This window comes from Triplophysa dalaica, chromosome 20 (assembly GCF_015846415.1).
Source record: "Triplophysa dalaica isolate WHDGS20190420 chromosome 20, ASM1584641v1, whole genome shotgun sequence".
Lineage (NCBI taxonomy): Eukaryota > Metazoa > Chordata > Actinopteri > Cypriniformes > Nemacheilidae > Triplophysa > Triplophysa dalaica.
This window is the reverse complement of record NC_079561.1, coordinates 17,845,531-17,872,046: the sequence shown is the minus strand read 5'-3', so window position 1 is coordinate 17,872,046 and position 26,516 is coordinate 17,845,531. Positions and strand designations below refer to the sequence as shown.

Here is a 26,516-nt window from a genome sequence, read left to right as displayed (position 1 = left end):
TGATTGGCTGAGAGATCTGAGGCGTTGAATGCCTTCGCCCTTGCTCTCTTGCAGCTGATAGAGTCAGACAGGTGAGCGGGAGTCTCGCGCATTCTCGACGCGTGTTTTCAGTTCCACAGGTAAGACTTCACCAGACTTTATGAGTTATTTGATGAAGGAACATCAACTTTATCGTGATTTTAGGCTATTGTAATGATGTAGTGTTTCACATGCGCTAATAATTACATCTGTAAAGTCTTTCAAAACAACAAGGCTGTAAGTTAATAATAAATAATTGACTAACAACGAGAAATACAGCATTAGCAATCGTGTTTACTATATATCTTACTTTGCATGATTTTAGTACCTTATAGTTAAGTATTTTTGACAAAGTTTGTTAAGCTCTAGAGTCTAAAAGTTTACTGCACCCATCAAACTACACCCATGTTAAACTGTAACGTTACACATTGTGTTGTTGATATTTTCTGGAATTTATGGTATTTGTTTTGAGCTCTTTTGTATTAAGATTATATCACGTTTGATTTTGAACTTCTTTATTCATCTGAACATCTTAATTCAACTGTACTGTAACTGTCTGTACATCCAAATTTACATTACATAACTAAACAAAGATTTTTTTCTGTTTCCAATAGTCTTATGTCATTTTAAAACTGTATATTTTCATTAAACGGCAGTTATGCTTTTCTTGCTTTACAATGACAGCTCATAAGGACTGATAAGTTTCAGAAAGGAAATGAAACCATAAAAATTATCATTACCGCCTGGGGGTGCGGGCCAGACACACCAGCTATTATTCCTTGAGATATTATTAATAAATAGGCACAATGACTCAACAGATCTATTCCTCCCACAATGCCGTCATAGGGCTTCAGTAACCTGGGGTTATTGTCAACTCATCTTATGTTTATAGAAACTTCAAAGCAACTCTTCAGTGCGTCATTGAATAGATAAAATCTCGCTGAGCATCCTTAACATCTTGTATGTTTCACTAAAATATAACTTGGATATAAATGAAGTGATGTATAAAGTGACAAGAGTGTGAGGAAGAAGTGACATCATTACTACATTTTACATGAACTGATACTGATATTGTAAACTGTAACATTGACAACATGTTAAATACATCACACAAAGTCAACGCTTTAGATGTTTAATATAATACATGAAATTGCAGGAAACAAATTAAGATTTTGTGACTGTGCAGCACCGATTTTTGTTTCTAGAAATTCACAAAAAGCTACACATACTTCGTTTTACCAGATCAAAGGTCTTTGCACATACAGTCCAAAATTGTCAAAACACCTCTCAAAATGCTTGCTACGAATGTGAAAATGCAGAAAATCTGAGGCAATGTGTAAATGTGATCGACACAATGTGAGCTCATATTTATATTTTAACATGCAGAAATTTCGGACGCAAATTTCGGACTCAATGTGCAATGGCCTTTACTATTCAATTGTGTAGAGAAGGCCTGACTTCAGACATGCTGGTCTTAATTCATCTGATGAAGGCAATGAAGGGAGTCAGTTTACGGTAGTTTTATGTAGTGTAACACTTTCTGTAGCACAGTGTCCTCCTGTGGGTGGTGTGTATGTGATGCAGGGAGGTTGTATAGTTTTATTCAAACTGAGATCTGCTTCTCTCCTTTGCATGTGTACTTTGCAGGTGGACTTGGACTGTGTGTGTTTATTGTCTGTAAATGAATTGCCAGGGTCGACGACAGGGCACAGGGCAATTATTTCACATTTCTTGTCGTCACATGGACCATATTAAAGATTGCATACTCGTTCCCAGAATCCCACAGTCCCTGCAAGGAGATGATGATTATCTTATCTCTTTTACCTATATGAGCTTGAGTTTTGTTTTACAATGACCTTTAAATTACAAACTTTGTTGTTTAAGCAAAAAAATCTTTAAAGTGAAGTGTCTAAAATATGGTGGTTACAAATGTATTAGATTTTTTTTGTTTATATACTTTTTAATTGCATGATACAGTAAGTATCATATCAGGATTTATAAAAAAAAAACTCTCTTGACTTTTTTGAAACCCTTGAAGAATGAAATCTACACAAGCGTTTATACACGAGGCACATATAGGAGACTTTACAAAATGCTTTGTTGGCCTATTAAAGAATGTATGTCATACATAAATATATATAAAAAATAGTATTACATCACTTAACAAAATTTTATTGGACATTTTCCTGCATACAGTTTTACTTTTACCATTTAGTGAAGTGAAGTGAAAGTGACTTAATTGTCAGGTATGGTAAAAATTTCGGTATCCGAAATGTGACCTCTGCATTTAGAGAGTAGTGAAAACACTCCCAGCAAGTCAATTTAGCGTTCATTATAAACATGACACTCTCACAAAAGTAAAAAGACACATTTACTTTTTTGTGAAGACAATAGTGTGTGTGAGTTCATGGGTTAACCCAATGACACGTGTTAAAACCTGATTACTTCAAGTCATTTGAAAGGTTCATTTACCACAATTGTCTCAATACACGGTAGTATCTGATTTCACCTGTTTGCGAACCATTCATTGTCAAAGTTACTCAGCTCAAGACTTTTAAACAAAGTGTAATGCAAACTTCCTAAACAGAAAGGCAAGGGGATTTGATTATTTACATGGGTGACATAACAGATTTAAGTTGGTAACATGGCATTCCGGTTTTCTAGGTGTTGGTTGTAGTCATCGCCCAGTCGTTCTGGTGTTTCTGTCAGTCAGAGGTGTGTACACACAACTATGACCAATGAGCCATGCAGAGCCGCCTGAAATATGCCGATCAACTTGAAAATCATTCCACGTTACATGCTAACAATGGCTGCCATTCAAACTTGCTTTAGAGTCACTGCGTGTTTTCTTTACACATTGATTTGTTGATGGACATTGACGTAGGATAAAAATGAAGGATCGGTTCTAAAACCTGCTTTGCTGTTCATGGCCTTCAAAGATAGCTACCTTCTTAGGGGTCATTCCCACAGAATGGGGAGTGTCCGTCTTTAATTTTTTTGCTATAATAATTTATAATTGGAACTCTAGACTATGGGTTCGCTTGAAATGTTCAACCCACGTTAAGTAACCTATTGTTTTGTGTCAAACAGATATGGCAATAAAGCAGAAATTTGTGGATTGTAGGCTAGCTTAACAAAACTTGTTTTAAGGCCAATGCATTTTTTTCTATTCTAGCTATTTTTAATTTTTGAAAAGGCCCTGATGCATGATGGGATTGACTACAAAGGATATATGCAATGCAGTCCTGAGAATTTGACGAAAAGAAGATTTATCAAAATATGTGCTATGGGCGCACATGTTGATCTCTAGGCGTTGGCTTGTCTCTTCTACATTATGTGTTCAATAATGTGTGCTTTGTTTTGATTGGCTTACCAGAAAAGGTGAGTCAATCATGCTAAGGTACTTTGAACTGTTGAGCAGTTATCTACAGGGCGGATGCAGTTTTAACACCAGCTATCTAGTATGTTGAGTTTTCTGGGCAGGTACTGAGAGGCTGAAGGCCTTTTTTTGGGAGTGTTCATACTTGTAGTTTGGCGCGTGTGGTTCTTTTGCTCCGGATCATTAAGAGATTGATACGTTCAGTAACACTGAACCTAATGAAGTATTAGGACACAATCTGATCAGCTTTTATGACATTTATGATGAATTTTTTTCTGTGCCGTCCGTCCACCAATGTTTACATGGCAGCATTCACCCTTTCTCAAATGAAACACGCTGACTGTGCTGTATAGTTGCTGTAAAGAACCCAAATACCATAATTTACATTATGAGCTCTTATTTCCAATCGTACAACTCATAAGAAATCTGTTGGTGAGCATGTTTCTTTGATCTCCAGTCTTGTACAGATATCTCTAGTGTGTGACATCAGCAGGGACATCAGTCATTCTTACAAAGATAACTTACAATACAGTACTGCGTCGCGTCCCATGGTAAACATGTATTATTAGATTACGTGTTTATTGTAACGCTTTTGTAATGTTCATTATTTTCATGCCTTTAAAGCAACAGCGATCCGTTTTTCGACCTTAAAATAATCTCTCTAAATTTATTTTAGTGGTAGGACAACCCTGAACTGGACAACTTTTACTGCCGCTACTACCTAAGCAGCCCTCTATCGGCAGAAATCACACTTGTAACTTTGGTGTGCAGGAAAGTCCACAAGCGCTGCCCACATGGAAGCTTATACAGCGACAGTATTTACGAAATTGATAACAGACAATTGCGCTTATCAGCCACATGGGGGAACCATACATCAAAACGGCTCCTTGTTGCTTTAAATGAATGACTTGAACTAGAGGTGTAACAAATATGTCATGGCACAATACATAATGATAAAATAAAAAAACGACATGTCTTTGTAGCTAGTGAGAGCTATCAGTTTGTTCCACAGTCTGTCATCTTGTTTAATGTGTGTTTACTGTATGTACTTTTCTTTAGATCATCAGAAAAGACTCTTTAGACATCGGTCAAATACCTCGAATGTGCAATGCCAAAAAGTGACAGCTGGCCAAGGGGCATTTCCAAGGAACCTGTGTCTGGTATGAACAGCACAGGGAGCTGTGATAGCATGGTCAGCATCAACTCTTACTTTGTGAGTATCACATCGTCTATCAATTTCCTATATCATTGCTTCCCAACCTTTCTTGTGCATATATTTTAAGCACTTTAGGTAGGTTTTGGAATAGTGTCTAAACCTTTTCTTTGAATTGTTTTGCCATTTTTCTATTGAGAAGCATGCTAAGAGCATTTTAGAGAGATTTTTTGACTGGTATTTAAAGGGTAACAAATAATATTTTTATAGCCGCTGCCGAGTGGAAAAGTGAAAACAGGTTTGTCCATCATAAGGACAGCAGTAGCGACAGCAATAATTGTATTACATTTTCATTAATTACATGTTATGAACTGCATATTGTATCTACAGTATACGGCCAGTTTTCAGTCATTTGTCCTAAATCCCATATTATTAATAAAAAAAAATTGTCTTTAAGATTGTATCGACAACAAATGCTAGTCACTCACATCCTTCATTTATATTTAACAGTAGCTTTACAAATATATTTATAGTCCCAAAACGTGTTTTTGTGCCTAACTGTGTGCTATAAAGAGGAAGAAGGAAATGTGATGTTTATCTACTGATACTGATACTGAAAACGTAATTAAACACTACTTTAACTTGTGTCCATTTACTTTGTACTGATTATATTATATGTTGAAGATTAAAGAAAGGGAAGGAATTTTAGATTGTGGTTTGGAATGTTTCTTTTTTACTCTGTCTAAAAAAGTACAATTTGTCTGGCAAATATTTATACGGTACTGGCTCAATGTGAAAAATTGAATGCAGCTGTCTGAGAGATTCCAGGTTTTTAAGACTCTTTCCTCTTTATACCATAGAGTGACGACAGTCTGGATCATCTCTCTGCCGAGGAGAAAGCATGTGTTATGTTCCTGGATGAGACCATTGAATCTTTGGATGTGGATGATGACAGCGGACTGTCTAATGATGAGCCCGATCGCCCCTCTTATGATATAGCGGGGAAAATAGCTCAGTACCCTTCTGTCTACAACAACAAACCTGAGGGTAAGAACGAAGTTACACCTTTTAAACTCTGCATTTAAAAACAGTTTTGTCTTAAATTTCTTATTGTAAATGCCATCACCACAGACAGTCTGCTGTCATGTCACTAATTTGCTTGCAAACGACTGAGAGTTAAAATCATGACATTAAATTGACATTACCCTGCAAAGACTTTCCTTTTATAATATTGAATATTGAATATTTAATATATGTTCTCTTTCAGCCCATGAGGATCCAAATAAAATCTTAGGAAGGAGTCACAGACCATCTGCAAAATACCTTGTTCCAACTCCGTTACTCGTTGCCGGTGGAAATGCCAAACTGGAGAGCAGACCAAGTAAATTTTCACCCAAAGACAAACCTGCCGTGTTTATCGATGGCTTCAGGTCAGCCTCTGACCATCAACAAACACCACTGGCGGCTTTAAAAAGATCAGAATTATCACAATCAGTAAATGCTAAACACAGCACTGGACTATCGAGAGAAGTGGATGACCTGCCGCCTTCTTTCATTCCTGAACCTCCGGTTAGATCTCATGCGTCCAGTAACAGTCCTAAAAGTTTAGACCCTAAGAAGCAACAGAAGGTCTCCTCAGAGATGAGCTGGATTCCTCCTCCTTCAAATTTCATGGACGAAACAGATAAAGCTGCTCCACGTTATTCAGCACCACCTCCAACTGTGGTTGATGAACTGCCGGAATGGACTCCTGAACTTCCAAATCCTGCCAAGCCAGCAGAGGTGAACAAATCAAAATGTATAGATCCAGCACCATCAAGACAATCACTGTCCAAAAATGACATTGAAAACTTGCGGCTGAAAGCTTTGATGAAGAAAACACCTCTGACGCCGGTAATGATCGTGCAGCATTCTGGAGCAGACATGCCAAGAACACCTTCACCATCTTCTGAACAGGTACCAGCTGTTCTAAAAGAATACAAGGACCCCAAAACCCCTCCGCCTGTGGCACCCAAACACAAACTTCCTTCTAATATCATCCTCAAAAGCCACAAAGAACCAGGGGCTGCACACTTGCTCCTGTCGCCGATCGATCGCACTCCGTTGGATCAGCAGAAGATACGAATGGAGGCATTGAGAAAATTAGGCCTGTTAAAGAACGACAACGTCGATTCAGGGTCCAGTGTCTCTCCTTCTGTATCACCGACATTCAAATCTAAAGATCTGAGTCCAGTGTCCCCTCACGGCCCATCTGTGCACTTAACATCACATACTCTGGAACCGCCACCGGACCAGTCGAGATTTACAGGATGGCCTGTAACAGGAGATACACAACTGCCGATAGACACAAGACACAGAGAAGTGGCAAGTAGAGAAAGCTTTTTGAAGAAGCCACTGCCTCGGCCCAATGAGATGAAATCGTCTTCGCTGGGAAGGTCGGGTGTCGGTCTTAGCAGCATCGTTGTGGAACCAAGAACATCGAAGACAAATCTGGACACCACCAATGTTGAGCTATCACCCGGACAGTCTGGGAAAAGCCGAGCTCGACCTCTTTCTGTGGAAAGCGCCAAGGACTTGAGTTTGGGACATCCGGAGGTCGATTTCAACAAATCGTTTCATTCCAATTCGGTTTTGCCCGCACACACAGGTGGTGATGCCCAAAAGTTGCCCCGATCGAATGGAATAAGTGTGGTTATTACCCCTCACGGGAGTAACGGAGGAAGCAGACGTGAAGCGCTGAAGAAACTGGGATTACTGAAGGATGGTGGCGGTCACTGATTGTCTTTTTCAGATTTTGGGGGGTATGAGGATTGTTATCAAAGACACTAAAAATACTGAAGAAATACTTTTATAATATAAGCATTGAAATGATGCTGGATCTTAGAAGAACTCCTGTAGTTCAGTTTATTTCTTCATCATCACTTGTTGCACTTTTGGTTCTGGCTTCATGGTCGATTTGCATCTCTAGATTACGTGTTAAATTCAATTCAATTATTTAAATATATATAAATATATGCACTTTTTTGTGAATTGATGATGGCAAAGCATTACAATGTTATCTTTATGAGAACGCTTTGGCTTAAAGATAGTTTGTAGTATATGCCACTCAAAAATACAATCACACAGGATTGCATTATTCATGCATCTTTTAGGGCATTGGTTTGTCTAAAATCGTATCTCTCCTGTGTTTATTTCTTTATTAAAACGTTTTCAAATGATGCATCTGGCGCCATTTAACAAAGTTATTCTTGTTAATGAATGTACGGCAGTGTTGTACTCGATTTCATTTGATCTTGGCCTGTCTTGGTCTCAGACCTAAAGAAATCTGGATTTTATATCAGATCGGACAAGACCACAATTGCAGGAACATCAGTAAATTTCTGGTGCAATGTCTGATCTGTTGGATGTAAAACTCTCTGCTTTAAATGCAAGCAAAAATGCATTTGTAATTAGATTTCGTATGTTACTTTTGTGCCAGTAATGGATGAAGTGGAGTTTGTCAAGAAATCAATAGAAATGCCCACAAAATCGAAGATATGTTGCAATATAACTGTATGAGATCTTGTTTATTTATCTGTATTACATATAATATATATTTACATTGTTTTAAATGCAAAATGATTTTTTTTAAAGAGTGAAAACTCTTGTTTGTAGTTCACACTCTCAATATTGTTATATATATATATATATATATATTATTACTTTCAATCTCCTATTATTGTTTCATTAAAAGAGTTTATGTATTTCATTATATGTTGGGTATCTACAGGTTTTTTGAGTGTTATGTAGATCTTTTAGATGTATTATAGGAGTGTTGGTCTTGGTCTTGACTTTGTCTCGTCTGCATTGGTCTTGTCTCGGTCTAGATGGTCTTCGCTACACTACACTAATGTACAGTTCATAAATTGTAAGATAAGTCAAGAATTAAATACTTGTAAATCTGTAACAATTATTTTGATTAAGATTTGGACTCATTGTTCACATAATCTGAAACGTTATTCTGAAATTTTGAAGGACTTCAATAAAATCTGTTAATGTAATATCAGTATACTGTTGTGGTGATAAAAGTAGGTAACATGTATTTTGGAGGATCAGTAGTGTGTTTCTGAACACTGAGTGGGTGTTTAACATCCTTGCAGCCTCTGACGTTCAAATTCCTATGCATGTTTTTCTTGTCAACATATTTGTGATGAGGTGACATTCTGAGTGTTCCTTTCATAACATCAGCTGTTTCCATCATGCAGAAACTTGTCAGACCTGCTGAGTCTTTCAGAACCTTTATCACCTGCACGTCTTTTGTTATCTGCATCAGACAGACTTCATTATGTCTTTATTTGATTCGACTTTTGGAAGCCTCCAAACCATTGGACTGTCATTTGTCATTTGAACAGGTGCATCCCAAGTCTGTGGCTGCTTTACTCAATATTAGATCACAGTAGACAGAATAGATAAAAACAGTGCAGGACAATACAGTGCATACAAAGATTACAAAAGACCAGAGACAAAAGGTTGAAGTAATCAAATATGTCAGATAAAAAAGGAAATGAATGTTCCTAAAAATGTGATGTCATACTGTAGATTTGCATTGTGTTTGATACGGGAGGTACTGGTAGATTCCTGAACGGCACAATGTGATTCAAATGGGCTGAATCTATCTTAAAATCTCCCCAGTAATGGGTCTTCATCAAGTCTAGGACTTCAGATCCATGTTTTTTTATGGTTGTGTTTTCTGGTGACTGTTGGTTTATACATGAATTCATGACTCCCTCTAGAGGTAGTAGTTGTGAAGTGCACACTTATGGTTGCGTTAAATATGGGCATGAGTGTAACAGAGTGGTTAAGTTTATTCATATGTGTGTGCCTGACAAAGATCTTTGATCGAAACGTTACCACTTTAAAAATGATCAACAGTGTGCAGATCTTTTTCATATTATTTGATTTATGCTTTTTATCTTGCACCTGGCTACGATGCTTTGGATGTGCGTACATACATTTTTTGTGTTGATTCACATTTTACCCAACCGTGGGTTTAAAACAGCATTTTTAGCTTGTTGCTAAACTTGGATAGATGGATTAATGGATGAATGAATAGAAAAAACATATGATATGCATAAATCACTTTGAATAAACAACTCATCTATGTTTGGTATGGTAATGTTTGCTTCTACTTGCTAACCTTGCGTGCTACTGTACATTCAGAAGTCCTTGGAAATGTGTAAGCTGGTATGTTGTAATTAATCATCCTGTTATGTGTGTTTCAAGTATTTTAGTTGGAAAACTGAGTCCTTTTCTACTTGTTCACTTGTGGCAAAAGCAGCCGCTGAAGCAGCAAAATGAGTAAGAGGATGAGCATTAGGTAGGAGTAATCGATGAGTTATCCATTTACCTCAATCTGCCTCAGAGAATCATGGGATCTTTTATTGCATAAGCCTGATGAACCAGCTAGTATTTTCCTTTGTACAATGTTAACAATTAAAACTTGATTAAAACATTTTCACTTTTATTAATGCACGCAATTTAGGAAATAAAAACTGAACAAAGACGGTTTATTGTTTCCCAGCTGTAATTGTCTTTTTATCTTTATACAGTAGTTTTGCTGGCTAACCACCGGGCTGAATCACAAAAATAAATCCTGTTTCAAACATGTTTCCCAGAGACTTCACCTTTCAGGATGATTGGAGAATTTTATTGCTCAGATGTTGTTTTTTCTTTCAGTTTTGGATGTTTCTTCTAAAACTGTATGGAGACTTAAAAAGAGAAACAAACTAGACAATACGGTACATGAAGAGAATGGAGGTGTTAGATGAATGTAGTTTGCTGACGTCAAATAATCAGGATTTGGGTAAATTTTATGAGAAATGTTTGAGTTCATATAGAGATCTTCAATAATATTGCCTTTTGATTGCAAACTTGACAGATCTGAGCTCAGTTTCTGCCACTTTTTCTCAGGAGAATCATCTGAGATGCAGAAGACTTGGTTCCATTTGCACGCCATTTATTGATGTCTGGGATAAATTGAGATATTTACCAGAGTAAAATGCAGACTTCGGTCTACTTCATTTCAGCCTCTTCCTTTGTGTCTACTGAGGAAGCAACAAATTTGCCAAGAATGTCTTTTATTGCGACATCCTAGAGCGTTTGAACCGCAGAGAATCAGGCCACACATCTGGATGAATGTGGTGATTCAGAGCCGCAGGACGGTGGAGGGGTTCAGGCCCAGCTGCCCTCTTCAGTCCTCCAACTGAGGCTCTGTCTCATTACTTCCACGACAAACAACAGCGTTACGAAACCTTTGAGGTTTACCAGCAAACCCTTTACGGGCCTTCTGTTAATAATAAAACAGTCATTCGGACATTTCCGTGGAATGACTGGACAATTGGATTAAAACTGATTTATTCAGGAATTTCTGTTTGCTTATTTGCTGATATTTATTAACGTATTTTATTAAGAGACTACTATAACCTGGGTCATGAGATTATAAAACTAATGTAATTCATTTTCAATATAAGGACAGTTTTGAAGCCTCTTTCTGATGATATGGAGAGAGAAAGGCCTCTTATTACGAATAAAAACACAAACCAACACATTCTAACCTGTGAATGTTTTTAGGAATTTAAATCTCTGTGTTTTGTGGCATCTTGTAAAATGCAGATTTTTACTGTGACTGAGGACTGTAACTCAAACGTCGTCTGTTCCAAGATGGCGGACGCGTTGATGTGTCTGGAACGGTTGAATGTGCATCTATACACATGCATATCTTTGGTAACTACATCATCCTATGTAAAAACGGGACACATTCGTAACTTTCTCTTCTTTCAGCTAGTGCCAGAGAGATTAGTCATGTGACTAACACACTTCATAAGTGGTCTGGGTCCCAGGAACAGACTTTGTCATCCAGGTATTATCATTTTGTGTTTATCTGTTTAAAACAGTTCACTTGTTTACATAAGATAAGCCGTTATTTACCTGCGTGGAGGTGTTGTTTTATAGACCCGCAGCTACTTGAAATCACAGTGGTGAATAAGCTCATGGGGGTATTTTGTTTTATTCCCATTTGATCCGGACAGGGTGTCACAGCTCATCAGCACCAGAGTTATTATAGTTTTGATTATAGTTTTCCTAATATTTTAAAATAGCTTTTATTTTAGATTTAAAATTTTTGTGGGGGCACGGTGGCTTAGTGGTTAGCACGTTTGCCTCACACCTCCAGGGTTGGGGGTTCGATTCCCGCTTCCGACTTGTGTGTGTGGAGTTTGCATGTTCTCCCCGTGCCTCGGGGATTTCCTCTGGGTACTCCGGTTTCCTCCCCTGGTCCAAAGACATGCATGGTAGGTTGATTGGCATCTCTGGAAAAATTGTCCGTAGGGTGTGAGTGCGTGAGTGAATGAGTGAGTGTGTGTGCCCTGCGATGGGTTGGCACTCCATCCAGGGTGTATCCTGCCTTGATGCCCGATGACTCCTGAGATAGGCGCAGGCTCCCCATGACCCGAGGTAGTTCGGATAAGCGGTAGAAAATGGAATGGAATGGAAAAAAAATTGTGTTCATTTTTAGCAATTTTTTTATATGCTTTTGACATTTTGTAATTTATTGGTTTAGTTTTAATGTTGCTACATTAGATTAATACATTTTAATTATGTTTTTTTAGTTTTTGTTTATTATTATAATTTTACTTCTTTAAACTACTTCAGTTTATTTTTGAGGCAACATCTCAAATTTTCCTTGAGTTAAGTTGTTCCAATAATGTCAATATTTTATTGGATTTCAATGAACAGGAACGTTTCCAACTGTTTTTTTTTTATTAAACTAAAATGACCTCAGCACAGGTACTTACCAGCATTTACGAAAAAGATACTTATTCAGATGATCATATCTTCAGCAAATACCCTCACTGTCATCCATTGTTGACATTCACATCCATTTTCTTAAAAACCTAGCTTGCCCTTATATACCCTCATCGTTTCTAACTTGTGTGTTTTTATGTTTTGAGCTGCATTACAAAGTAGTTCATGCGAACTGTCATTGTATAGAAAGGAACATTATTAAAAAAATCCAACAGCAAATGGGTAAGAACATCAGCATCCCTCCATCCATCTATCCTTTCTCTAAACCCGCATGTCAAGGTCCTGAGAGGGCTCAAGCTCAAAGGTGAATAAATGCGTTTTAGAGAGAATTGTACCTTTAACATTTAACACACCCATGGGCCATGCCCATATTATATGTTTTTCACATAATCAATCACACAATGCAGTTTTAACTACAAATGCCTCATCGTGTCGCAGTTCTCAGTTTCACCGCCAGATGTCTCTAAAGCCTCCGCCTTGAGTTCGATTACTGACGCAAATCCTCTTGATACTTTCCCCAATCTTTACAATCTGTTTCTACTTTGAAAAGATTAAAGTCAGATGAGTCAGGCTTCAGAATTCAGTCAAGCAGATAAAGAGGGAGTTGTGTTGTGTTTGAGAGAGATGACTCAGGGACGCTCAAGACTATGTGTGGCCAAATCCAGGTTGATGGAGCTTATAAGACAATCAAAATATCCTGCCTGATGCCACAAAACATCTGTCCGCTGGGTGGTCCGTTCAACCTGTGAGACTGATGAGATGGGTCAGGCTTTTATTTAGCATTCTTTTCTAATTCAATACAGAATTTAATTACATTTCACTTTGCATTATTAGAATAGCAATGTAATAAGTTGAGCAATTTCAGGTGTCTGTATTTCGTATGACAGAACATGGTCAATACCATTAGAAAGAAAAATTACAGACCAGATCTCTGTAATATCTCATTTATTTCTCATATGAAATATGAAGTCTCATCTGTGTCTGAGAAAAAGAGACAGAAATCTCACAAATGTGTCTGTCACTGCAGTTTCAGAAGAGATGTCAACAATGTGTCAAACTGAGCTCAAATTCGTCAAGTCTGCATTAAAAGTCAATATTATTGGATATCTCAATAAGAACTCAAACATTTCTCATCACATTTTCCCAAATCCAGATGATTTTACCTCTACAATCTGCATTCCTTTGAAACCTCATGGATTCAACAATCACAATGTCTCATTTTTTTTATTTCTCACATTTCTGGACCTCGCTGTATACATGTAATATCTTTCGTGAATACCAATAGAATTTTTCAGGCAGACTCATTTTTCCCAAAATGAGAAGTGCCCTGAGCATCACATCAAAAGCTCAAATCTGGAATAAAATCGGAGTATGTTACTTTAGATGTGATGAAAGCCAAGTGCAACAGAATCATCTGAAATCCGTGACCCGGTTCTGACATCAAATGCATGTTCACAACACGCCTTGTGCTGCAAGATGTTCAAGCACGTCACCTCTAATGGAAAATCAACATAAACACAAGAACGATGACCCGGCGGTGTGCGGTATTGATGGAGGTGAGACAGGCTGAAGCTTGCCTGCGTCTGCTTTTGTTGAACTGTACTGGAGCTTGACAAGAGGAAGTTTGGAGAAGTTTTGAAGAGAAGGTTTAATGTCATGACGTTCAGAAACACTATGGAGGAGTTAACTCGAGAGGCAGAGGAATGTCCCAAACAATGACCCACGAGAACTGAAAGCATGTCTGTTATCCTTTAAACTCAGATCAGCTTACTAACCATTGTGATGTGTTTTATGTGGATGTGATTCACTCTGTTTACAGGGATCATGTGTTGATTGGAGTAAATTGTCCTGGAATTCTGCTTGTCTGACGGAAGATTCCCGTTATAAAAGAGCAGACGGGTCAAAGGTAAAAGCCGTGAGGTGATGGAGGATCCTTTAGATACCCTTCCAAGAGAACTCCACCATTTTCCTTGATCACATTGGTTGAAAAAAGCGTTTTTTCATCGTAAAATCACATCTCTGGCTTTCTTTTTATTTTAACTTGAATTGTTCTCTGTTGAATCCTTTTTGTGTCTGATCAGGCCTGTTCCGACACGAGCATTCCTGTCGTCATCTTTCAATGCACAAGTCCGTGTGCTACGAGCGCTGCTTAAAAGCGAATGCAAACCTGACAGAGAAATCGACACACCTCATAAAAGTGTGCTTACATATTTGTTTTGTGGTGTTTAACTCATTTTCATGTGTGTCTTCTGACAGCGGTCATTGTGACTCCTGAAGTTTGTGGAGAGATGAGAGAGAATTTGGGAACCGCACATGGCCCGGAGCGTCTGACCTCTGTTGCCCCAAGGAAGCCGTTTCCATGACAACCCCCCACTCAGCCGGAGTCCAACCAATCGCTGACGACCGTGAATTCCTGCAGGTTTAGAAAGAGAGAGGAAAAAGTTCTCAATGCACGCGGAGATGATAATATTACAGCCACATTTGGAGACAAAAATGTGTTTGCTGATTATTTTATGAGAGACTTTATACAGTATTTAACGTCTGGTGGAATGTTTTGTATTTCACAGAAGGAAGAAGTCATCGGCTTGGAAAAACGGAAGTGGGTAAAAGTCTTATTTTTGGGTGCACTGTTTCTTTAATTAACACATGGATAGGATGGTGGAAAAAGTTAGATATTTAACTTCTAAATTCTCTTAATGTTTACTTTATTTCTGAATAACGTATCTATATAGGCCTATACAAATCTTTTTTTGGGACATACTGTTTAATATTCTAATTATTACTAGTAATGCATTTATCTAGCCTACATAAAAACATTTACAAAATAAATAATTGGATAAAAAACATATTAAACAAAACAAAATATAGAAAATTATGCACGTAATTTAAACTATGTTCAGTACATAAAATGACAAACCAGTACAAATCCACAGAATGAGTGCGAGAGAGTGCAAAACACTCTTCTGCATCTCTCTCTCTCTCTTGCTCTGTGTGTATGTGTGTGTGTGTGTGTGTGTGTATGTGTGTTTCAGTCTCGCCCTCTCTCTCTTTCTTTCTCTCTGAAGACCATGAGCGCGTTTCTCCTCCTGGTCTTCGCGCACACAATCTCTCCAAGAGCAAGGGATAACGCGCGCACTCCGTTTCACAGGAGGTCCGTCTCCACGCGCTGGGAACATCGCTTCGCGCACGTTCAGACTCGTTCATTTGTGTCTGTTTAATTCTCGGTTTTCTCTCTGTGAGGGTCGAAGGTGTTGGAGATGATGCGCGCCGCGTTTGGATTATTCGGCGTCTTTCTCATCGTCTTTGTCCCGCGGCCACACTGCGCTCGTGCCAACAAAACCCCGCAAGGTAAGTTTCGCTGTTATTTCACCGCGCGCGTAATAACGCTCATTTACTCGCGCGCGATAGCTGCTCCAGCAGAAATGAGTGTTAGCTGAAACTCATGGCAGATAAGTTTGCGTTTTTCTCCGGCGCATGCTGAGACAGGCATGTGGAACATGTTTGAACTGTTTATACTGTGCAGGTGTGTTTATTGTAAAAGTTTCATGATAGATGCGGTTCTGACAGTGATCGTTAGGCATCAAACTGTGCATTTGCTGCATAGAAATTACAGTTAAATTAACGTAACTTAAATGTTTTTAAAGTGCTTGCATGACTGGGCTTTGTAACAGTATGCCAAAGTGTTATAAATAAAACAAACAGTGACACGAAATATAGAATATCACAAAAGCTTGAGGGTTTTAGACAAAAAAAGAATTGATTTGTGCGTTTTGGTTCACTAGTTCAAATATGATTGTGTCAAAGTCTTAATGGAAAGGGCGGATGGTCAACCGAAATAAAGCATGTGTAGCACCTTTAGATTGGTGAGATATGAAGTCATCTAACACATCTTTAATATATAGATCAATAGCCCAGAGGGACAGACATATCTAGAATAATGATATCTAGAGGCATCTTAACAGATCTCTAATGCGGATGGAAGGATTCTGTCATCATGTATTCAGTGTTTACTTGTGTCGTGCTTAACCTGCATAAGACTATGTGAAGCACAAAATAAGATATTTATAGAAATGTATCAGTGGTTTAGTGTCCATACGATGGAAGTGAATGGGGTTCAGTTTTGTGAGGCTACCAACATCCTTCAAAATATCTTCTTTTGTTTTCTGCAGAAGAATCATGATATAGATCATGATTCAACGATGAAAGAATTTTTATTTTTGGGTGAACTTTCATTTAGTTCAGTATCGTGACATTGCGACTCCACTGACATGATGAAATACAGAGGTCTGACCCTTACATAAGGAGATGTTGCGCTCATCTAGAAGATTTCAGAGGGACGGTTTAGCCAAGCACCCATTCACCTCCATTTCCCATCACTCAGCGACATGCTCTCAGTACAAACAAACGTCAACAAATGGCGACTCCCGGGGCTCCATCCATGCGGACCACATGCTGTACGGTTCCATATGTGGCCGAGAGCTGGAAAACAGCCTCGAAAGCCCTAGCTGAGAGTCTTACAGAGGCCATTTAAAGGTATTTAACACCATAAAGTCAAGTATTTAACGTTCGCCTGTGACCTGATCGCACAGCAGAGTCTGAAAGTGTGCAGGCTGTGATGTTTGTTCCACTTGTTATTTGTAAAACTTCTTGCATGGAAACAAAGGCACCGTGTGATAACTTTGCAATTGTTGCACGCGTGCATATGTGTGCATTTACATTCAGTCACCAAAAAGGCCTCTCTTGGGCCACCGACAACAGATATGGACAAGAGAGAGAGACCGAGAGAGACATGGAGACAAGAGAGGGAGGGGGTGGGAAGGGGGGGTTGTTTTGCATCTTGGGTGGTCTGCTTTCCATTGTGGGAAAACTCAATATTTACATTTTGTAATTAGAACTACTTTCACTCTTTCATTTTCCACAACAGGGATGACACACATCTAACAGAGGAAGGTGGCAGTGTCGGGGTTAATGACCTGCACCTGTTCACGAGCACAGGACAGACAGGTCAATGACATGTGCACACGTGTCTGCTTGTGATGCTGGTGCGTTTTATTTGGGTACTGGTCATAGAAAGAAGTACTAACACTGAGCTTTATCACTATATTATTTTTTCAAAACTACATTTATTCTGTGTTTTGAACTGAAAGAAATTCATATGAAATGATGTCATAGCCTGAAATGATCAAATCAAGAGCAAAATAATAAATATCTCTTTATTTAATATTTCTATACTTAATATTTCTTTCTTTCTTTCTTTTCTTTTTTTTCATTCTTTCTTCCATCGTACTTTCTGTGACTGTCTTTTGTTTGTTTGTTTGTTTGCTTCTTTCTTTCTATCTTTCTGACTCTCTATTGGTGTCTATCTATCTATCCATCCATCCATCCTTCTTTTGCTTGTTTGTTTGTTTGTTTCTTTATTTCTTTCCTTCTTCCTGACTCTCTATTGTTATCTATCTATCTATCTATCTATCTATCTATCTATCTATCTATCTATCTATCTATCTATCTATCTATCTATCTATCTATCTATCTATCTATCTATCTATCTATCTATCTATCTATCTATCTATCTATCTATCTATCTATCTATCTATCTATCTATCTATCTATCTATCTATCTATCTATCTATCTATCTATCTATCTATCTATCATCTATCTATCTATCTATCATCTATCATCTATCTATCTATCTATCTATCTATCTATCTATCTATCTATCTATCTATCTATCTATCTATCTATCTATCTATCTATCTATCTATCTCTCTGTCTCTCTCTCTCTCTCTCTCTCTCTCTCTCTCTCTCTCTCTCTCTATCCATCCATCCAGCCATCCCTCTTTTTTTCAATTTTCAGTTTCCTTCTTTTCTTTCTTCCATCTTACTTTCTGTGACTGTCTTTTGTTTTTTTGTTTGTTTTTTGTTTGTCTTTCTTTCCTTCTTTCTTCCTTTCTTTCTTTCTTTTTTTTTTTTTTTTCTTTCTTTCTTTCTTTCTTGCTGACTCTCTGTTGGTTTCCAGCTATCCATCCATCCATCAATCCTTCTTTTTTCTGTTTGTTTGTTTCTTCTTTTATTTCTTCCTACTTTCTGTGACTATCTTTTGCTTGTTTTTTTTCTTTATTTGTTTGTTTGTTTCTTTCTTTCTTTCTTTCTTGCTGACTCTCTGGTGGTTTCTATCTATCTATCTATCTATCTATCTATCTATCTATCTATCTATCTATCTATCTATCTATCTATCTATCTATCTATCTATCTATCTATCTATCTATCTATCTATCTATCTATCTATCTATCTATCTATCTATCTATCTATCTATCTATCTATCTATCTATCTATCTATCCATCCATCCATCATCCATCCTTCTTTTTTCTGTTTGTTTGTTTCCTTCTTTTCTTTTATCCAACTTAAGACATGTTTGTTTGTTTGATTGTTTCTTTCTTTTTCTTTCTTTCTTTCTTTCTTTCTTTCTTTCTTTCTTTCTTTCTTTCTTTCTTTTTCTTTCTTTCTTTCTTTCTTTCTTTCTACCATTCTTTCTTTCTTTCTTTCTTTCTTTCTCTCTTTCTGTCTGCCTGTCTTTGTTTTTAACTTCCTTATTCTCTCTTTATTTCTACACTTTCTTCCATATGCTTTTGAGTTTTTCTGTCTACATTTGTATGATCCATCATTATTATTTAAAATAACCGTGCAAGACACATGGACTTTTATTAAAGTTTGGACACTATTGATTAAACACACATGTAGTCTGTAAGCATTTTTAAACGTCATCAGTATCTCCATCAGTACCGGTCGCTCACAATGAAAATGCAATGGGAAAAGGGCCTTTTGAACATCGAATGATGGATCTGTCCATGTTATTTGACTAGAAGGATAAAGAGAGAAATGTTGGACACGTCTTGCCGGTCGCTTACACAGCGCCAAGGCAACCAGTGGTGTGGATGTGACATGCCACATCGGTATGTGTGTTGATGTAACCTCTCCTGCCGCTCAACGTCTGCCCGAGGTACAACCCCTGCCGGGCAGCCCTGCTGGACATCTCCAGTGTGGGAAATACACATTTCCCTTGAAAAGCATGAGCCGCTAGACAAGGCCAGCGGCGGAGGCCTGTAGGGAGGGGTGGCGTGACAGTGGTTCGCCTCTTTCTCCGTTTGGGGGTTTGTTTGCTTTGTGTAGCCTTTCACTCAATGAAGTTGGAGTTCTTTTGTGAACGAGGAGTCGTGGCCTTGTTGGAGGCGGGGGCAGATGATCTTGTGCTGCTAGTTGCACCAGAGATTGATTTAGAGAATATCTGTCGCTTAAAATTCATTTGTGAGATTTCTTCTGAAAAATCGTTCAATTCAGAGCTCAACAATGTCACAAACTGTTCTGTTTTTTAAACGCAATGTTTTGTTTAAAGATTTATAACAAAACTTTAACTCTTTCCAAGTTGTTCCAAAAGCAAATTAAGTACACAGCCCATAGGAAGAAATACAGATGAGTTCTCGTCTCTTTAATAAAGCAACTGTTTCAGAAGATATTATTGCAAACTGCACTCTTTATTTCTGCATTTTAAGTCTGCAATTAAATTTATAAGTCTGCAATTGAACGAGATGACGGAATGAAAAAAAATATATTCTCATTCTTAAATTCTATTATCTTTCCAGGTCTTTGTATATTCTGTATGACATCTCATTTGTGTCTATTTTAAGAAAAACACCTAGGACAAAGTTAATACTTCTTGAAGCATATTCTAGACTTTCCAGAAAGTAAATCCAGAAAATGTATTTCATTTGTTTTGTGGAGACACTATATTAACATTTTTGGTTAATATAGTGAACATTTATCTCGTCAGTAAAATATGTAGATCTTTCTTTCTGCACGTCTTTGTCACCATGTCTGTTTAACTCAGTCTTCCTTTCACGCTATCATTTCTGTCCCAGAGCAGAATCTGCATTTTTGAGGCGGAACTTAAAATGTTTATAGTCGGCCACATGGTAAAGCGAGTTTGATGCTCAGTTTTAAACTCATAGGCCTGAATTCACAGACAAGCCATAGTTAAATTAAGATATTTAAGATGTTTTATAAAAATGCTGCAGATAAAATCATTACTTGTGTGACTCTTAAGACAAAAGAATGGCATTTAAATTTTTAGGATATGTCAGGGAAAGTTATTTTCACAACAGCTCAAACTTTCGTTTTAGTCTGAGACTAGACTTAAGCCATGTCTGTGAAACCGGGCAATGGTGTTACTTCTACTGGAAGAGTTTATGAGAGTTATACAGTGCTGTCATGCTCTGATCTCTCTGAATAGAGTTTTTATAATATATTACAAGAGATCAAACACTCCACCATCATGTTGGAGAAACATAGTGCTTCATTAGATGGATTATTCACGTTTTGTCATTTATTACTTTTGTGGCAGTAATACTTTGTATTTGATAAAAAATCACGACACTGAATGATAACCAGAAAAACTGTTTATTGTTTAGATTTTGATCTTTCATAGCTCAGGAAATGTGATAGAATTCTCATTTGTGTTCCATTTAAATAATAACTCAAATGTTTCTCCTAATAGTGCTTAGAAGTAAGGACAGAAAAAGGGACGGTTGTTGAAAAACATAACGAGTATGGAGGTGTAAAATAGTGAAGTTTTTAGAGGTAAAATAATCTTGATTTGGATAAATTTGATGAGAAATGTTTGAGTTCATAATGAGATCTTCAATAATATTGACTTTTGATTGCAGACTGGACTAAATTTGAGCTCAGTTAGACACATTGTTGACGACATTAGTTCGATTTATGACTCTTTTTCTCTGGAGAAATATTTGAGACACAGATGAGCAAAAAATTCAATTTGCTTTCCATTAACGTTAGAATGAATTAAGATACTGTATTAAAGATATCTCATCTGTTATTTTTCTTTCTTAATAATTTTTTGAAACGCGTGCTTAGTTAACCATCACTGTTGCTCATTAGGGAATGAACAGACCCATTTAGTGTTAAACTTAAAAAATATTTAAATATTCATCTGTGAAAATATTCATCTGAATATTCATTTTCCCTCTCACACCAGGGAAAGGCCATGTACTTTACGTGTGAAGAAAGAAAACGAACACCTAGAATGTTCTGTCAATCTGACTAGTTTATTTCAGGACGTGTTGTTGAGATCATAGAGCGTCTAGACGTCATGGAGTAGAAAATTATTTCTTAATTTACTCGTCCTCGTGTCATCTCACATGTACATGACTTCCTTTTTTCAGTTAAACACAAACAAATCATTTTATATTTAAGCCATGTTATCTTCTCAACATGGCAAAGCTCCAAGCAGTCCAAACACGCATCATTAAAGTTATCATCAAAGTACTCCAAATGATAAACATCTGCCGTGACATGAGGGGGAGAAAACGGAGAGAATTTTCACATTGGGTGCACTTTTCCTTTAAGCCGAGATTTGGACATGAATGTCAGGTGGTGTGAAACAGTTCATCTGCTCAGCAGACAGCTCTGTGAGTTTCTTCTCATTGCAGTCATCATTAGGAGACAGAAGGAAAGCAAACATGCCGGCTCTAATTAGCGGTGGAGCTGAAGCAAAAATACACACCGCCTTTAAGGGCTTTACAGTCGAACATACAATTACTAAGTCTAAAGTGACACGGCTGGGTTTGGATCATTAAGAGTTTACGCTGATAGTGCGGTCGGGTTGAGGGGAAGTGTGCAGACCACATCTGTACGTGTCAGTGAGAGCTTGTGAACGCGTCACGCGGGGAGGGGAGGAAACACGTCTTAATTGAAGCTTTTTGTGGTGGAATTAATCCATTAAGCGACCACTTTTTCTGACTTTTAACACCCTGTGCGCTTTATTGTTCAGTTCAGGGATCGTAAAACAGCAACGTTCTGTGAATGATTCACGCGAGGAGGTTTTAAATCCGTCAGCCCTGGACGATGTTGTGCTTTCCTGAATCCTCACGTCTACGTGTTAAAATCCACAGCGTGTGTATTTTAAGCGTCTGAGTGACTCTCTGTTGGCAGGGGTGGAGTAACGCAAGACACACAAACACAATGGGCCCCAGTGAAGTCAAGGGCCTCATGAACATCTCACAATAGCACCACAAGACCTACAGTTATTGTAATGAGTGGGCTTTCTATGCATTTCAACTGTAAGCTTTGTGTGAATTATTTTACATTTCGGCTGTTTTACTAAATCATTTGAGTTTTCTGGACTGTCACATTTATTTTATTTTTATGAACGTGTTGTGATATACTATGAAGTGATATTGGTAGACTACAATAAAGAGGCATTTGTTAACATTAGTAAATGCATTAGCAAACACTAACTAACAACGAGCAATATAGTTTTTCAGCATTTCTTAACCTTTGTTCATGTCAGTTAATATCAAAACAATTGTTAAAGCTACCTTAACATCTTTTGTTTTAAAAGTATATTAGTATATGCAAAAATTAACACAAAGAATAAAAGTCTTAAGTAACACGAGAACATTTGTAGGAAAAGATTTTTCTTTTATGCCAAAATCAAAAGGATATTCAGTAAAATTGTATTCCATTAAGATATTTTGTAAATATCGTACCTCAAATATATGAAAACTTTATTTTTGTGAGTGGATGGCCTGCCACATTGCCCTTGATGAACAACTTCAAAGGCCATTTTCTCAATATTTAGATTTTTTGCACTCTCAGATTACAGAATTTTAAACGGTTGTATATCAGCCAGATATTGTCCTATTCTAACAACTCATACATCAATACAAAGCTTATTTATTTAGCTTTCGGTTAAGTAAAAATCATATTTTTTGAAAATTGACCCACAAGACTGGATTTGTTGTCCAGGGTCACTCGTTTTCATTCATGGTTGATATTAGCTAAAGCATTAACAAATGCAAATTTATCACAAAAATTCACTGTGAAATTTATGTTGGGATTATCTGTAAACGGAAAATCCAATTCTTAAAAATATAATGCAGTTATATAAGATAAAAAACAAAAGTCTCATTTGTCTCAATTTTTATTGATTTCACACCTTGTGATAAAGTTAACATGAAACACAACTCAGCCCAGACAGAGCAGTTCTCTGGGGATGTTTATTTGCATTAATTATACAGATTTTCCATGGTGTCAGACATCGCTGTGGATAAAGTAGAATAAATATTCATGGCCTCCAAATTTTCTCAGTGTAACACCCTTTTATACAAAAATGTCAAAGTTAATTTTATATCCTGTTTGCGCGAGTGACTTCACCTCAGGCTGGCAGCTGAGAAACGCGAGACCCATAGGAAAATCTTATTGCTCAGATTCTGTTCATAGCTTTCTCCGCTGTGTTTCAAGTATCAACTCAGTCTCAAATGCTTCTCATAAAATTGCTTATAGGAGAAATAAAAATGTAAACCAACAATTTGGAGGTGTAGAATAAATGTAGACCTTATTTGAATTTGGGTAAATTTGATGAGAAATGTTTGAGTTCATGTTGAGATCTTGACAATCAGAGATCCGTTTGAGACATTGTTGACATCATTTCTGAAACTCTAATGACAGAGACAATTTGTCAGATTTCGGACTCTTTTTCACAAGAGAAATATCTGCAAAAGTTTGCTCTCTCATTGATGAGAAATCATTGAGATTTTAAAGAGATCTGTGATTTTTCTCTCTTATGGAGAGGCTCAGCATCCGCGAGGAACATCCAGACGGTTTCTACGAGCGAGTGAGACCAGCAGCAGAGGAGACACGGCTCATCTCATCCTATTTTTCGGCATGAAAAGGTTCTTTAGGCTTTACAGATCTTTACAGATCTTCAAGATCTTTACAAATCTTTTTTAAAATGATGAGAAAAAGTGTTTCTTCGATAGATGTGAACACTTGAGTTTAACTCACGTTTGTCACCGAAGATTTCCTCTTCATCGAGTGGGAATTCAGAACCTTGGAAAGATTTGCAACACTCAAGACTGTTGTCTGTTTAGATAACTTGTTCAAGTCAGTATAGCGAGATGTTTTTGTATTCAGATTGATATAAAATATAAAAACAAATGTTTGTGTGCATTTGTTGTGGAGTCTTTACCTAATGCATCTTGTCTTCCAAGCTCAAGAGAGACTTTAGGAAGATGAACACCTGAATCTTAATGAACCGTCTCTCGCTCTTTAATTTGGCATTTCTTAGGTTTCACGGATGGTCGTGTCCTCATACAAGCTCTGTTGGAATTTAAATTGGTCCGGATCATCCGTCAGGGGCCCTGCAGGTGACGCCCGCAACCGCCACGTTACGAAAAAAAAAACGTTCTGGTGCGCCTGATAATCCCACCGCTTTTAAGAAAACACAGGCCGGGCTGTCAGAGAAAACCGGCGGCTTATGAGCACTGATGTCAGACACGAAGTAGGATTAAACCGCAGGAGGAACATTTATGCGTAAAAAGAACTATATGTTTGAACGTCAGCGTTTCTGGAAGCGCGGCACAATGGATGGCTTTATTCATTTTAATTCTCTTCTCTTGGTCTGCAAAACATTGTTCCCGCTCAAGGGAATTAATTCTTTTCATGAGACGTCCTTTCATTTGTTGTGGTGCGTTTATCGATATCAGGGCACAGACGCCCCGGGCTCGGCAGCCGCAATGTCAGTAAAAAACGCTGTGACTCACATTTTCCTTCATGACATCAAATTAATGCCTTCTACGGTCCCAACAAAACGCACACACACACACACACGCACACACACACGCACACACAAACACACACACACACAAGGCCTACATTAACTTCTGAGCCCCGCACTATAAGCATCTTTTTATTTATTTCCCTTTGATGTTTGTAATCAATAGCGCCTTTAAAACTTTAAAAACACAGCAGATTTATTTTCAGGTATTTCTCAGGTTATAGATCTTGTAATTTCACTGAGAAAGTTTTGTACTGAAGAAACTCCGAAAATGTTAATGGATCTATAAGTTTTACTCGTGGTGTAAACAAAGCATACAGGCTGATCTCACAGGAACTATATTGCATGGTGGCTAATTTATATGAAATCTTTCAATGTGAAGCATAAAAACGACAATAATTAGAAAGTAGAACCATTATGTGCAAATGAGACCCTACTAAACATTTGAATGAGAATGCAAAGAATTCCAGGGAGATTTTGTTGAATTGACACAATGGTTTTGTTTTCTACTGGTTGCAGTTGTATGATTTAGATTTGAACAAACAAATGATTTGTTTTAGAAAAGATACATTTAAGCTTAATTTTTCCAAGCCCATCATTGTTTAAACCTTCAAGACAGCATTTCTATACACAAAATCAAGCCAAACTAAACTAATGCATTTTAATATTGATTGTTTAAATATATTTCTACCCATTTTTCTACACAAATTACCATTGCTTCTGGGGCATCATTTCAACATGCGACTAGAAATTATTTTTATACTTAGTCCACTTTGTACTTGGTTATTAACACATAAAGTGTTAGTAAGGAGTATGCAAATGAAAATCTGACATTTAAAAAAATGGAAATACAACACATGCAAGTTTAGGGTGTGAAGAAGACAAAGTCAAGATGTTATTGAAACATGTTTGACGCCATTTTCTTTCTTGATGCATTCACAAATCCTTTTACCAACACAAAATCATTCCAGTTAAACAGAATACTTCAGATTTGACCAAGACAAAATTAAAGCAGAAAATAGTCATATTAAACCAAGAAGAGTAACACAATTGACCTCAATGTCTGCTTTTGTCAATATGACATATCAAACGTATCTTTAAGGCTTTTCTCTTAATTAAGTCTTCTGTTTTGCCTCTGTTCAGTGAATGTACTCAAGCATCATGTCTGAATTCTCCCTGCACACCCTCTTTGACCCGACCTCTCAGAGAGTTCATTTATTGGGTCGTAATATAAACAACATGCCTCAGATTACGTCTGCAGTGTTGCTCTTGTGGGAACGAGAGGTTTTTTGGAGTGCCCCCCTCATCCCTGTTTGTAGGCCACATGGAGCTTGCGCCAAGCGTATCAGATCTGGAAAACGCATTTCAGCAATGGCCTTCATCTCAGAGGGAGCTGAGTGGCACATTGATGCCCAGATGATGGTCACCGTTCAAAGCTCTGAAGCTCACAGCTGGTGTGATCCACTTGCTTTGGTACTTACTTTGATAATTCC

General features: G+C 37.5%; 2 protein-coding genes across 2 annotated transcripts in view; both read left to right on the top strand.

Annotated features, from left to right (window-relative positions):
* The first annotated feature begins 57 nt into the window (after positions 1–57).
* LOC130409715 (specifically androgen-regulated gene protein) lies at positions 58–8,590 on the top strand. The gene is made up of 4 exons (XM_056733867.1): positions 58–119; positions 4,457–4,610; positions 5,411–5,597; positions 5,818–8,590. The coding sequence occupies exons 2-4, from the start codon at positions 4,506–4,508 to the stop codon at positions 7,326–7,328; spliced, it is 1,803 nt and encodes a 600-aa protein (XP_056589845.1). The 5' UTR covers positions 58–119; positions 4,457–4,505; the 3' UTR covers positions 7,329–8,590.
* A 5,328-nt stretch (positions 8,591–13,918) lies between these two features.
* Positions 13,919–26,516, top strand: part of scube3 (signal peptide, CUB domain, EGF-like 3) — a 79,233-nt gene continuing 66,635 nt past the window's right edge. Inside the window, exons 1-4 of the mRNA XM_056733620.1 lie at positions 13,919–13,948; positions 14,212–14,312; positions 14,474–14,589; positions 15,633–15,740. Coding sequence (XP_056589598.1) covers positions 13,919–13,948; positions 14,212–14,312; positions 14,474–14,589; positions 15,633–15,740 — 355 coding nt within the window. The remainder of the gene's footprint in view (positions 13,949–14,211; positions 14,313–14,473; positions 14,590–15,632; positions 15,741–26,516) is intronic.